This window comes from Phoenix dactylifera, chromosome 14 (genome assembly GCF_009389715.1).
Source record: "Phoenix dactylifera cultivar Barhee BC4 chromosome 14, palm_55x_up_171113_PBpolish2nd_filt_p, whole genome shotgun sequence".
NCBI lineage: Eukaryota > Viridiplantae > Streptophyta > Magnoliopsida > Arecales > Arecaceae > Phoenix > Phoenix dactylifera.
In genome coordinates, this window is record NC_052405.1 from 2,310,661 (window position 1) to 2,324,825 (window position 14,165).

The 14,165-nt window shown below is 38.6% G+C and overlaps 2 protein-coding genes across 3 annotated transcripts; one reads left to right on the forward strand and one right to left on the reverse strand.

Annotated features, from left to right (window-relative positions):
• The first annotated feature begins 304 nt into the window (after nt 1-304).
• On the forward strand, nt 305-4,454 carry LOC120112992 (geranylgeranyl transferase type-2 subunit beta 1). Its single transcript, XM_039133287.1, has 9 exons — nt 305-436; nt 551-704; nt 789-905; nt 2,752-2,818; nt 2,912-3,060; nt 3,385-3,518; nt 3,615-3,713; nt 3,810-3,885; nt 4,045-4,454. Exons 1-9 carry the CDS (start codon nt 383-385, stop codon nt 4,164-4,166), a joined length of 972 nt encoding a protein of 323 aa, XP_038989215.1. The 5' UTR covers nt 305-382; the 3' UTR covers nt 4,167-4,454.
• A 995-nt stretch (nt 4,455-5,449) lies between these two features.
• Nucleotides 5,450-13,671, reverse strand: LOC103699241 (mRNA-decapping enzyme-like protein). 2 transcript variants are annotated; one of them, XM_039133286.1, is made up of 8 exons: nt 13,272-13,671; nt 13,153-13,193; nt 12,726-12,775; nt 10,930-11,074; nt 9,531-9,584; nt 7,650-7,779; nt 6,754-7,215; nt 5,450-5,748 (listed from the first exon to the last, which is right to left on the reverse strand). In XM_039133286.1, the coding sequence occupies exons 1-8, from the start codon at nt 13,428-13,430 to the stop codon at nt 5,692-5,694; spliced, it is 1,098 nt and encodes a 365-aa protein (XP_038989214.1). In that variant the 5' UTR covers nt 13,431-13,671; the 3' UTR covers nt 5,450-5,691. The 2 variants fall into 2 exon arrangements, with proteins under 2 accessions (XP_038989214.1, XP_038989213.1); XM_039133285.1 differs by having other exon boundaries at nt 7,650-7,782.
• Between the last annotated feature and the right edge of the window lie 494 nt (nt 13,672-14,165).

The window sequence follows — 14,165 nt, forward strand, 5'->3', positions numbered from 1 at the left end:
CCCTCCCCTGTTCCTTGCTCCTCGAGTCTTTATAGGAATTCACGAATCTGGACCGTCCATCCGTTCTCTAATCGAACGGGTCGGACTGCATCGAGCTCGCACCCGGTTCGTCCTCGACCAGGCCGGTCTCCCCCACTCGGTCTGAAATGAAGGCAGTTATAACGATTTTAGTGGAGGGTCCAGCCGGCCGGCTTTAGATCGACCGGGTCGGATCGCAGCGGGATTGGATCGTCTCTTGACGCGGTGATCCTCTTCTTTTTCCCCATCTCGCTCTCTTCCGGATCTCTGGTTTCGCTCTTCTTCGACCATACTCCACGCTTTTTTATCAGGGTTTTTTCTGGATCTATTTCTTTAGGGTTTTGGATCGAGACTCGGGGCGACGATGGAAGATTTGGTAGCGGAAAAGCATGTGAAGTACATCCTCTCCGTGGAAAAGGTTCGCTGGCTTCTCTCTCTTCTCTGCTCTCGAATAAATTTGGAATCGTCATAGGAAGCTATCGGAAAAAAAAGAGGAAGAATAACAACTTTTCTGAAATATTTGATTCGATAGAAGAAAGATGATTTCGAGTCTCTAGTGTTGGAGCATCTGAGGATGAACGGCGCCTATTGGGGTCTGACCACTCTGGATCTCCTCCATAAGCTCGGAGCTGTCGATCCGGATGAGGTCATATCGTGGATGATGGAATGCTATCACCAGGATTGCAGTGAGTCATTCCCCAACTCGAGAGATTGAATTTTTAGGTCAGACATGGTGTATGTTTTTGGTAATTGTGAGGGGGTAATTGCAGGAGGGTTTGGTGGGAATATTGGTCACGATCCGCACCTTCTTTATACACTCAGTGCCGTGCAGGTTTTGGCCCTTTTTGACAGGCTTGATGTTCTTGATATCGAGAAGGTCTCGGATTGTATCCTTCGTCGTTAGGAAAGATATTATGAAGTTTAAATTTGCTTTGATGGTCAATAAGATTTCAGGCTTTTGATGTAATTCTTCAGTTGGGTAATTTTAATGAATGGTAGACTGTTTGCAACATCGGGCTCGCGTATTGCTTGTGAACCCTTTCCTATCAACTTAGGCTTCCAATTTTTATGGTATGTACGAGCTTTCCTTTGTAATTAAGAGGGGCGGCTTCAAAATCATTAATTTTATGTTGCATTTTCATGCCATTCTTGATTAGTTACTCAACATGGAGAAAATTCTAGCTAGAAATCTGGGTTGGTCTATGATGTGAAAACTTATCAAAACTGTGGTTTCACTGTTTGGTAATTGGTAGGTTTCTTTTATCCCTTAATCTCTGACTAACTTCATTTTTTTGAATTTTCAATTGTGTTGAAGTATCGTATCTGCTTTTTAGATAAAATCATCTGCTTTCCAAGGACTAAAGAATGAGGTTTTAGTAGTTTTTTTTTATTATTATTTGATTGGAGTGGGAATATGTTTAATATGAAAAGTTCTAGTTTCAGGAGGACCTACTGTACTTTCCACCTTCAAAAGTTGTCATCTCTGAAATCTGTTTATATTGAGATTTTAGGTTCTTTCTCTAGTTTGTTTTGCATTTTGACATGTTATACTTTAACAGCTATTATCCTCACATGCGCTAGGCTTCCCATGTTAAGATGCATGATCCATATTTTCCTATAAAAAGTAATAAGTGTTTTCACTACTTTGTATCCACTTTGTTCTTCTGACACCTAGGACTTGTAGCATTAATCGTTTGTAGACCAGAAATTAGAAGTGATCAAAAGTTCGCTGGTAATTAAGGATGTCAATTTTCTTGGGTCTAGTGATATTGAATTTTTTGTGGCTTAACTTGAGGAAAACACTTCAAAATAAAACTTATAGAAGCTGATTTTAGAAGTAGACATGACAAGTCAAAGCATAAGCTGGGATCCACCAATAGCATTTAAACTCAAGTCTCACCTTGATACTGTTTCCCACAAACTCAAGATGAGACAAAATGCAGAGAGTGATTCACAGGTGGCAATTGTGCAATTGAAACTTTATGTGCATCTTTTCTGTTGTTGCTGTGGTTGTGGTTGTTGTTGTTGTTTCTTGATGTTTCTATGATCAAGGGTCAGATGTACAACCATATTCTTCTAAAGTTGATGGCATTGTTGTTAAGATGGAGTGCATGTTAGTGGGAAGTAGATGAATCCATCCAATTTTTGGTTGGCTATAAGAATATGATGATGTTAAGTTGGTTGAAAGAATTTTGATGTTTTTCTTTAATATATTTCAGAGTTTAGATATCTCATCAGAATATAGGATTGCTTCAAAGTGACATTCATGTTTCAAATCTTACAAAGCTAAGAAACCTGGATGTCTGTTTCGATTGTTGATGCAACTAATGGGCATACATTCTTATGTTATAGTAGTCCCTTGATCAACCTAAATCAGCGTCTCCCTGTATGCTTTTGTAGTGGCATAAATCAAAGGCTCAAACCTTAATTGAGTTCCACAAATTGTCAACACAAGTAGTGTCCTATAATGTTTACCTTGCAATATTAACAGTGTTTGCTATATTGCTTGTCCCAACACTTCATTTGATGAAAATAGTTTCATCTCTCTGAGGATCAAAACTTGGTATTATGATCAAACACAGCATTTTTTGTGAGATTGCTTTCCAGATTTAGGAATTTCTGCATGAATTTTCAACCATCTTGAGCTAGCATTGCATGTAAATCGACGTTTTTATTGGTAATGGATCTAAAAGGCCCGAGTCTATGTCTTGTTTCACTTGATCTATAAGTTAGATGTTGCTGGGCTGCAGAATGGAGATGGATCCTTTTCTGGTGATATATGGGGTGAAACTGACACAAGGTATAAGTCTCTATTTCTTAAGCAAAAAACCTATTTGCTATTTTATTGCAATGGCATATACAAGAGTCCTTAGTGCAACAAGTTCCCCTGTAGGTTCTCTTATTGTGCAATTTGCTGTCTCTCGATATTGCATCGTCTAGATAAAATTGATGTGGAAAAGGCTGTGAATTACATTGTGAGCTGCAAAAATTTGGATGGTGGATTTGGATCTATACCTGGAGGGGAGTCGCATGCTGGGCAGAGTATGTTTTATGATATTATTGAGTCAGTTTCCATTACATTGTATCACAGCTCTTCTCAGGAAAGAAAAAGGCAGACAATGTGTCACAGTTGCCTTTATGAACTATGGTGCATATCCCTACTAATAATTCAGTCATTTCTTGGTCATTTATCAAGGCTTACTGAACATTGAAATGATTTAAGATATTCTCAGTTTTGTCTTAGCTGCTAATCATATGTTATTTTCTCTACTGTCTTAATGGCAATACTTTTGTTATTTTGTCTTGTTTTTCCCTTCACAACTTTGAGTTTGATTGAACATACTTGATAAACAACCATTACTGCAGTCTTCTGTTGTGTGGGAGCCCTTGCAATCACAGGTTCTCTGCACCATGTTGACAGAGATCTTCTTGGCTGGTGGCTATGTGAGCGGCAATGTAAAGATGGAGGGTTAAATGGCCGCCCTGAGAAGCTTACTGATGTTGGACTTTTCCTGAACATTTTATTTTATTTTTAACTTGATTTAGAGATGTTTTTGAATAATTCCTCATTGACAATGTCATCAAAATTATATCAGGTCTGCTACTCTTGGTGGGTGCTGTCCAGCCTGATAATGATTGATAGGGTGCACTGGATTGACAAGGATAAACTCACTAGGTTCATCCTAAACTGCCAGGTTAGAATTCATGTTCCACAATCGTCTCTGCAGCGTGCAGTTGCTTTTGATTTCTTGTATTTGTCATTGAAGCGTGTTATTATTATCATAATGCAGGACAGGGAGAATGGAGGAATTTCAGATAGGCCAGATAATGCTGTTGATGTTTTTCATACCTACTTTGGAGTAGCAGGTGCTAATCAGCTTCTCCATTTGTGTTCCTCAATCCATGTTATAAATGTTCATCTGCTCCCCTGAATTAGTACCTTTTTCTCAAAGTGCATTGCAATATATTCTGTTCTAGTGTCAGAGGCTTGTGGATGACCGAAGGCTTCTTTTGTTTGATAAACAGGACTTTCACTGATGGAATATCCAGGATTAAAGTCACTAGATCCTGCTTATGCCTTACCTGTTGATGTTGTGAATCGAATTTTCTTTGGAAAACAGAGAGCCCCTTCACTGCTGGCAAGCTGAGCCCAAGCCCTATTTAGTGATTGGGGGAAACCATGTGATGGAAAAGAATTAAAATCACCGTCATGGTACATGGGTTCTGTTCTCAAACAGGTTCGACCAAAGTGATTGTTCTAAATTTGATGAAGAGTTCACTGTACCAATTTCCTAACACTGGTTCCAAATTCTTTAATGTTAGCCCAGTTCTGATACGAATCAGTCATGTTTGTTTACATGGAATAATTTTACAGTAAGTGGGGGTGGATTTAATATTAACACATGCCATATTTTTGTTTGGCAAGTTGAGGAAAATTAGATCTCTCCATTCTGTTTTTCAGAAGAAGGCGCTGCTGTTGTTTCTGCCTGGGGGCTAGCGCACCAAAGTTCATGAGATCAAGATTTGTACGATTCTTCTTTTTATTTTCCAAAATTGTTCTGCTGCAGGAAAAGATCATCCCCCAATGATCGTCATGCCATTCACTTCTTCCAATCTCAGAAACACCTAAGCGGTTCTATGGTGATGCCTGCAGATGCTAGCAGTAGGATGCTAACCAGCCTGCAGCTAGTAGTGTTTAGAACTTTATTCCTCGGTATCAGGCAGAGCAGGGCCGAGGGATTTCGTTTGAAGGAGTTTTCTTTATCTTGAATGCACTCCACCGATTGAAATGTCGTGAGTACATCACTGGTCCTGTACCAGCCATGAGCCATTATGAGAGAAGCTATTACTTGCTGATGGCAAGTGAACTGTAACCATCCATATCGAGGCATCTGGATTCATACCATCCCAATGTCTCATATGGCTCGGCAGTTTTCTTGGGGGGTGGGGGCTCATTTGTATCGAGACATCAACCCTGTATTGTGCCCATACTGAGAATTGTCCCTTACTGGCCAGCCATCGAGATTTGAATCCTTGATACATTCATACGATTCTAATCAGCCTCAACGACTTAAATGGAGCTATTATTAAACAAAGGAAAATACATTTGCAGGTCTGACAGGATATTTCATGCTTCAAATGCCTTTCAAAGGAACCCACAATATAATTCAGCAGAAAAGCTTCATTCACAGCTGCCTTTGCAGGAAAAATGATATTTTAGGCCAAGTTACACCAAGTTTAATGGTTGCTAGCGACAAGCCATGCCTGAAATGTAGTAGTTAATCCTGCTAGTCACATGACAGGGCTAAACAACCCCCCAGATTTGTGCAAAGAGCAGTCCTTATTAATGAGCTAATGTTAGCTTTTTTAAAACCTGAGAGGTTATTGAGATGAGCAGCCCATAACACCTGTTATTTTTCAATTTTTTATATGCTCCACAATCAGGTGTTGAAATAATGAAAAATACTCAGATCACAAGCCCCAAAATGAACATCTGTATAATGTCACTACTGGTATTTGTATAAAAAAAAAAAAATTGTATAAAATGGAGGCTCCGATGAGTACAGAAAAAACTTACAAAAGCCATATAAGCGAGCATCCTACAAGCACAGGATATGAAGAAACCACGCGTAACCAAAAGCAGGCACAACTCTTAAAACCCACTCTTCAGTCTTATGAATGATGTGCATTCAGCATCTCCCGGTACACCATATCAATAAATTGGTTATTCTGTCACAAAGTAACACAGAAAGCTTTAGTGCAGAAAAACTCATAAAAGCTATCATGCTGATGCATAATCTAAGCAGTAATGTGCCGGCTAATAAATTAAATGAAATTACCACCCAAACAGAGATGAAAAAAAAGTTGTTTACGGAATGGATCGAGTGACATTAGAGACAACAGAGAATTCAGAGAAGGAAAAGCCAAGTGTAAGTAGTTAAATTGGGGAAGACATGAAAATTTGAGATGAGTACTGAGTCAAACCAAGACTGAAGAAAATATTCTTATCCAGACATCTAAAGGAAAAAGAAGAATTGCAACAAATTTGCTTCAGTTATTTTAGGAATTCCAACAAATGTCCCATCATATCACAGATGTTCATAAAATTATCATAGAGGAGAATCAGATTGAATCAAGTGTTGTTGAGAAATGTAAACATCAAGCTGATTTATGCTATTTACCACCAATTCTCTATATACTGAGACTGATAATCAGAAAAAAGGTTAAATCCTTTAACAGATTAAATCAAGGTCATTCACAATTTATAGTCTCAGATGTGTTAATATTTGTCAATAACACGACATAGAATTTGAACATAAGCTTTCATTAACAGTGATGACAACAATGTAAATCAACAGGAAAGAACAGCACAAAAGATGGGAGCAATTCCTCTGAATTTTCAAATCCAATTATAGTCCTTAAATTGACATCTCTTAGCTGCCAAAGGAAAAGGTTGAAGTGTGGAACTGCTCCTTTTTCTAGTTCATATTGTTTTTCCCAACTGCAATATCAAGTATGGATCTACTTTTGTTAATTCCCTCAAATTATTTTTAATATGGGACAAAAATTTAATATCCATAATTATGGATCTGCAGCTATCTTGTCACCAAAGAATTTAACAAACTGATGAGTCATGATTCCATATGTTATATATTCACTGAATTTAGCATGGGAACAAGCTATGTCAGCAGTAAATACGTTCTGTTAGCGATAGCAAAGAGCAGATGGGCATACCTGCACAAGCTTCAGCAGCGCATCCCGGACTTTGTCTCTTGTAATAACTGAACCATAGTTAGGGGTAGGAGTAAGAGATGGAGGTGGAGTAGGTGGGGGAAATGGTTGAAGCAATGGAGTGCCATACGGACGCTGCATGGTTAGAGAAGGATGAAGTGGGGGAGCGGTGGGCATAGAAGATGCTAATGGTGGCATCATTAATGAAGAAGATGAGGGGGCAGGTGCAAAAAATGAAGGTTTGACCAGATTTGTTGCACGATTAATATTGCTGCTAGATTCATGAACATCAAGGAGTGGCATTAGAGGAGGGGTTGAAGTTGGCAGAGAAAGGGCAGACTGCAGGGTTGGCGCGGGAGATGGAATGACATTAGGTGCATGGGAAGATGAAGGAATTGCTGCAGAAGATTGCTGTTGTTGTCCAGTAACTGTTGAACTTGATATATTTCCAATATTTGTAGCTGTCTGCAAACCGTGAAAATTTCCAGTCAGAGAGGTGCAAGAACAGCTTGACCTGTAAATGAATGCCCAACATTTTTTCCCTAGTTTTATGGTATATGCAGCAAAGTGGATGCATCTTCCGAGAAAGGGAAGGGAACAAGTCTCCGGCAAGAAAGCAACTAGTTGAGACTCAAGTTCAGGTACTACTTTTCAAGGAAATAATAATAATGTTACATAGTCATGCAAGCGCAAAAAACCTTGAAAGCTTTGTCCAGATGCCACCAGGACTACCCAGTCTCAGGAACACATCATCATGTGAAACGACTGAGGCCAAGTCAAATTTATAGGACTTTCCCTTTCATGCAAGGTAACATAGCCAGGCATGCTAGACAAGGTTTAAAGCAACAAGTTCAATAATAATGGCAAGGTTCAAGTTTACGGTCAGCAAAAGAACATACACTGAAGAAGTTCACAAACGAATCATCAGAAACATCAGGAACAGCAGCAGCTGCAGAAGATGTTGGTGGTGGCTCCAGAGGACCTTCCACAACAGCTGATGTTGGAACAGCTTCCAACTCCTCAAACTCACTGCTGCAAATGTGGGAAAGAAGAATTAAACAGTCACAAATTTATTCAGGAAGTCATACACATAATGGAAAGTATTGCTTTAGATATTTAACAATTATAGACAGAGGGATTGCAGCAAGGAATTTAGAATTCCAAAAAAACTTCTTGGAACAATTATATATGCAACAAAGCAGTATGCAGTTCAGAGAAAAAGCATTGCACCATATCAAAATACAATTTGGGATCAGATCCACCAAAAGAAGCCACTATTTATTAGACGAATATAAACAAGCTAAATGCTAAACATGCATCATGTTAACACTATAATATTATTGCCATATTGGATAAAAAAATAAAATCTCAGTAGAAAGAACTGTTAAGAAAGAACTAGAATAGAATATTAAGAGAAAGACTTATTTTTCAGGAAGTGGTTGAAAATATCAATAGAATGCAGTATCAGAAAACAAGTCAAAGTAGAGAGTACAGATGATCTTGTTCCACAAGCTGTCTAGGAACTACTCGTAATATTCATATATAATTGAGTCAAGGAATCCCACCACCATTGTGGTGACACCAAGATCTTGATATACATGATTAAGCAATGTCACAGAATCACCAGTATTGGTCCCAAGCAATGACACAGAATCCCAATAAGAAAACTTATCGCCAGTACTGGTCTCAGTACTCTCTACTGGTCTCAAGATATAGTAGAAAATCTTGCCTTCCAGATATACTAGCAAAAGATGACATTTGTTTCAACTTCTCAGTGATTATGCTGACCAGTTTGATCTAGTCCTGGAAAAACCCTCTGCCAGTGGCCAAAAACAATTCTCTTTGCAATCATAAAGTATCCTTCTACAACAGAAAGCTGATATACTTGTTGCATATGCAAAATTCCAAAAAAAAGAACAAGAACATGTCACAATCACAATCACTTGTAGGAATTCCACAAAAATTTCAATTAATTGCATTAAAAAACAGCGATCTTTCATTATAAAGATTTTTTGTTCAAGAACTGCACCAAATGAACAACTGTATGTGATTCTGTTTATATCCAATCAAAATTAAAATTCCTCACTTCTTTTCCATTTCGATTAACTAGTGACTATACATTAAAACATGCAACTACTTACCAAAATGTTTATGTTTCAGCCCCAACAATGGCTTATCAAAATATTCCAATTCTTCTTTCAGGAAAGAAATCATTGCAAAGGTTCCCTAGTTGTTCTTCTATTAAGGAGTACAAGTTCAACGAGGCCAATTTGCACATCTTCTTTTGCGCCTACGTGAATGAATGAAAATTGGTCCATGTCTAATGTATGTATGTATGTTAAAGTATTTGTAAAACTGTAGCCTACAGATACACTGTTAAACAGCAAAAAGTATGCAGATTGTTTAAATTAAGTGTTAGCTATTAGGATTTTTTTTTCCTGCTCGAACAAGAACACAGGTATTTGGGATGAAGGCTGGGCTGGGTGAACGATATCTAAAATTCACCAAGACTGGCCTGACAACTTGACCAAACAATGGGAAGAAGTCTCGTTAGCCAGCACATTAGCATCCGTACCAAGTATGCTGAGAAGATATCCTAGGGCTGACAAGCGTTTAATGCTTATACATAGACTAAAGAAACAACTAAAAGGGAATTGGCTGAATATAACATGAATTTTCAAAAGCTGTAGTTCCAACTTAACATGTTACAACACTAGGATGCAGAGGAAGGAGATAGCACATCAGAGTTGATGCTTGAGTTAAAGAAAGTTGTATACCACCTTTTGGTTGAAGCTTTAGGCTTTTGAGGGACTTTGGAGTATGCATTCAGTATCCTGGTCAACAAAGATCAATTTAATTTTAGGCATATCATGTAACATCATATCAATTTAAAGCATCTATATAAACTTCCCGAGCTCACACAATAAAAAACAATGAGATCTCAGGACAAGATTTAATATCATGGATCATACCATTTTTGTGTACATGATATTAATGCAAAAATAAAATTTGTCATGCATAATGCTCATCAGTGTAACTAATAAAGGCAACATACATCAGGTTGTTAAGAGTAAACCCACAGATCTGTCCCCAATCCCAACCCCCCTTTTTACACACATACAGCTTCTGCAAGGCGCCGTCGATGACCGAAGCAACAAAAACCATGAAACAGCAATCCCGTGCAAATTCAAAAGAACAGCTCCCCAAAGAAAAAAAGGAAGGAACCACAAGGGATTGAAAAGTAACGTCCTACATCACAAAATGTCTATATAACATACATACATATATGCATGCATGCATACACAAGCATGCACATACATATATTTGTTCGCAAACACATAGGTATTCAATAGGTATGCATACAGGTGTTATTTTGATCACATGGATGCACTATCATGTTAAATCTTCTAAAGTTATCATGTTGAATTATCTGGGATAGTTGAGCACTTGAATTCCATGTCCCTATCCGACCAACATAATTATTCAAGAGAATTTCGATTTTGGTGGGTTAGATGTGAGAGCAGAAAACGCATAAAAGAAAATTGAAATAATCAACTATGTGACAATGGTTATGAAGTTCTGTGTGATACCACAAGCTAGTAAGTTTTAGCAAAATCACTGACAAAGTTGTTAAAGTTGACTTTGTCAAGACACAAAATGTTGACGTTGTCAAAATACAAAATGTTAAGGCATAAGAAGAAGGTTTCACCATTTAAGATGCTGGATCCAGGGATTACAAGGTTGATCTACAGCGAAATAAATAAAGAATTCATAATGAGCACATCTGTGGAAGCTTGGGGGTTGCACCTATAAGAGGTAAAGGGGGCAAAGAACCACCTAAGATGCCACAAGAAAGTAGACTTTGATTGCAGGGAAAGAGGGAGTAAGATAAACATATTTGGAAAGACTAGAGATGAAAGAAGATGTTGTCCTTTACCGGACGAAAAAACATTACAGATCCTGATCAAGTATGGAATAAGGCTTTCTGGCCATGGTTATTGTATTCTAAATACCATTATAAGCACAAATAGAAACATAACAAGTCATCAGGAAGATGTTTTATCTTTCAACCCCATCTATTAGCGACATAAGTAACACTAAAGTTAACATTTTATTTGATATTCTTAAAGAGTTCTTAAAGTTGCAGGATGCAAAGAAATGGAAAGTTAACTCCCAAACCTGCCAAAAAGATTTGCAGCAGCTTCACAGTCATGTGCATTGTAGAACCATATACCATTAACTTCCTGAGCTGCATTCCGATACAACAAATATGGAACTTGGACTTCATATTCAAAATCTCCCAAGAGATCCTCTACCAGATTATCTGTTCATAGAATAGAAGGCTACTTTAAATACATGTGTACAAATGTATCCCCATTAGATAAGGAGAATATTCACCATGTACCAGATCAAAAATCTAACGTCAAATTATATTCGCATGCGGTATATATAGATTCAGAATCAATCTTCATACCAAACTGGAAGAATTTTTAAAGTCTAAAGGACGTCGAATGGAAATATATGGAAGTGACAATTAAAGAAATGAAATTACAGAACCAAATACCAATCTGATTAGAAGAGCTAATCCAAACTAAAAGACACTATGTGGCATAGGCTCTTACTTTCTAGTAAAAATAAGAGCGGTTCGACAATTTGCGGCAACTCGTGGAACCATCAAGGAAAAGTGACTAGCACTTGTATTATTATGTAACAGTCAAAAGCATTCCTACTGTAATATTTTGATATTTTTTAAGCATTTGTGCTAGTAATAGCATTATGCAAGCTGGTATGATTGTATAAGATTCCAATTTTCATCCCTTAAATATCTGTCAGCTGTCTTAAAGTTTGATAGAGTGATTACTGGAAATAGATATCCGTTGAGAAACAAAGCATGAAAATTCAATTAATCAAAATTTTAATATATTAAAGATTCAGTGGAATGTATGCATATGGATGTTGGTTTACCGCAGTCTCTTAGTCTTCATTACAGAATAATGCAGAAACTTCTCAACAAATATCAATCATTAGCTTGAAAATCACTTAATATTGCCTTAAGTTTCCTATGACCCATGATGTAATTCTTATATCCTGCAATGTGTCAGCAAACAAAAGACATCACAAGGTCCTGGGAGGGCAATCAGCGGAAACTAACTTGCCAAAAGCTGGGAATGGGTGTGGGAGCCAGTATGGTTGTATGGGTAATGGTGCAGGTGTTCTTAGGAAGTGGGTCCAGGCTTGACTTTCCACAGAGTTTCCAGAGCAGGTATGTATGTGGAAATAATTGATAAGGATCCAACCAATCACTCCGTCAATGCTATAATTCTGGATAATATTGCAACAAAAGCTTTTGCAATTGCCACGTACTGTAGTGGATTAACAATTTACCCCCGGATGGAGAGATCAAGATAGTGATCAGGGTGTACACTAGGATGCCAACAAGAAAAACCAAGCCAGAGCCCTCCACCATGACAAAATTGACAGCAGAATAATAGTTAAAACAAAAAGGCTCCACAAAAAAAGAGAGTAGGGATACGAGGATAGCTATCAACCAACATAATAGGACCCAATCTCCTCAGCTTATACCAGTCGGTATGAAAATGGAAGATATCAGATAGTAGCACCAAATTTAATTACATTATATTTTAAAGCATCTGGATGCAAAGAAGACTAATTAAAATTTCATGTCATAGCAAAGTTCCTGGAAACAAGATCACTCTTATCATTTTAGATTTGATTTGATCTGCAGCAGAAAGGACAGAGATGCAGCCCACTGAAAAGAAAAAAAAATAAATATGAAAATCTGCTTTAGGTGTGATTGCTTCCACTGCGGCCCTATGTTTCCGCATATTTAGCTTTCCCGTACTATGCCATTTGCCACTATAATTTCATCTCAACGAGACATTGTGCAGTAGAATTGCTAAAGCATAGATTAATACTAATTCTTACAAGAGAGCGAGAGAGGGCTAATTCTGTACCTGTGTTGCGCCGGTTCATGACAATGAACTGAAATCTGGGCTGTGTATTTCTGCAAGAATGCAATTATTACGACCTTTTTTTGACATTATAAATCTGGCAACAGAGCAAATAACGCCATGCAGTTTTTAAATAAAATTGCAGAATGCACAAAAAAAAAAAAAAAAAAATCTCCGCAAGGTGGTGCCCAAACTGGTACGATATCACCATGTCAGAAGTAAAGACCCCATACCAAGTATCGGAAACCAACGAAACGGTTGTAAGAGAGGCGGAACAAAATAAAGAATGTCAGACAAACTCAAACGAATCATCAATCTATAAAAGGATCAAGGTTCAAATTCCTTCTTTCTAACCAAGCGACCACGAAGGATTTCGAGAATATCAATCAAATCGGATATCCAAGTGGGAGGGAGAGATCCTAACGATCACCTCTTGACAACAAAGAGCGATCCCTCGACATCCTTGCGGCTCTGCGAGAGAAGCGGCGACCCTATCAGAGGAAGGAAGGACGGGAAGGGGCAAAAGGGATCAAAAAGATTCAGGCATACCCATTGATTGAGCTCAATGTTGAATTCGTAGAAGGTGACGTGGGCCGCGGTCATGAGGATCTCCTCGACGAAAGGATCGATCCGCTGGAGGACGGTGAGATTGAGGACCTTGGTGCTCTGCTGATCTAAATTCGGCATCAACTTCCCGCTCTGCGACATTCTTTTTTTTTAATTTTTGGCAGGCCCAAATAAAGAACCCTAACCCCAACGAGCAGAGGACGAGGAGGAGCTTAATAAGAGATCGCCTTCGAGGGGGGAAAAAAAAGAAACTGGGCAAGGGGGAGGGAGGGGAGAGCTTCGAGTGCTCGCCGGCGAGCTAGAGAGATGAGGCCGGGGAGAAATAGGGAAAGGAAAACATGAAAGACGATGCCATGCCCGACCGAGCGGTACCCACCTCTGCACGTGTACCTGCACTGCTGTAGCCGAGTTACTTAGGCATGACCTGAGATCTCCTTACTTTCACACGCGCAAATATATATATATATATAGATATATAGAGAGAGAGAGAGAGAGAAAGGGAGAGAGAGGTAAAAGTTTTTGCATGGCTCTCTGGACTTGTGAGAGGTTATTTATTCAGGCTATTTGTTTGTCTTACTTGCATTGTAGTTATTCTTGCATAATGTTATATTGTTATGATGGTCCGAAACAGTTTCGGGTGAAATCTTTATAAAGTCGCAATGGCAATATCTCGACCATGCCGTCCAAGTGGTTTTGCGCCGCCCACCTGAAGCCATACTAACGGTGAAGCCGAGGACTCCATTGCCGGGCAAGAAGAAGGGGAGCCGTGTAAAGCCGGGGGTGGTTGCCTCATCGGATTTTAAAGGAGGAGGTAGAGAACCTGCGGCGGCGCTTTACGGTAGTCCTTGAACTACCAGAGGATCCGACCGAAGCTTC

Excerpts from the sequence above, each read along its gene's own strand:
- LOC120112992 (XM_039133287.1), top strand. The coding sequence starts at position 383 with ATGGAAGATTTGGTAGCGGAAAAGCATGTGAAGTACATCCTCTCCGTG. Across the intron at positions 437-550 it reads ACATCCTCTCCGTGGAAAAG|AAGAAAGATGATTTCGAGTC; the intron begins GTTCGCTGGCTT and ends TTGATTCGATAG. Across the intron at positions 3,886-4,044 it reads TACCTACTTTGGAGTAGCAG|GACTTTCACTGATGGAATAT; the intron begins GTGCTAATCAGC and ends TTTGATAAACAG.
- LOC103699241 (XM_039133285.1), bottom strand. The coding sequence starts at position 13,430 with ATGTCGCAGAGCGGGAAGTTGATGCCGAATTTAGATCAGCAGAGCACC. Across the intron at positions 11,075-12,725 it reads CATGAACCGGCGCAACACAG|ATAATCTGGTAGAGGATCTC; the intron begins GTACAGAATTAG and ends TTCTATGAACAG. Across the intron at positions 7,783-9,530 it reads CCTAAAGCTTCAACCAAAAG|CAGTGAGTTTGAGGAGTTGG; the intron begins GTGGTATACAAC and ends CCACATTTGCAG.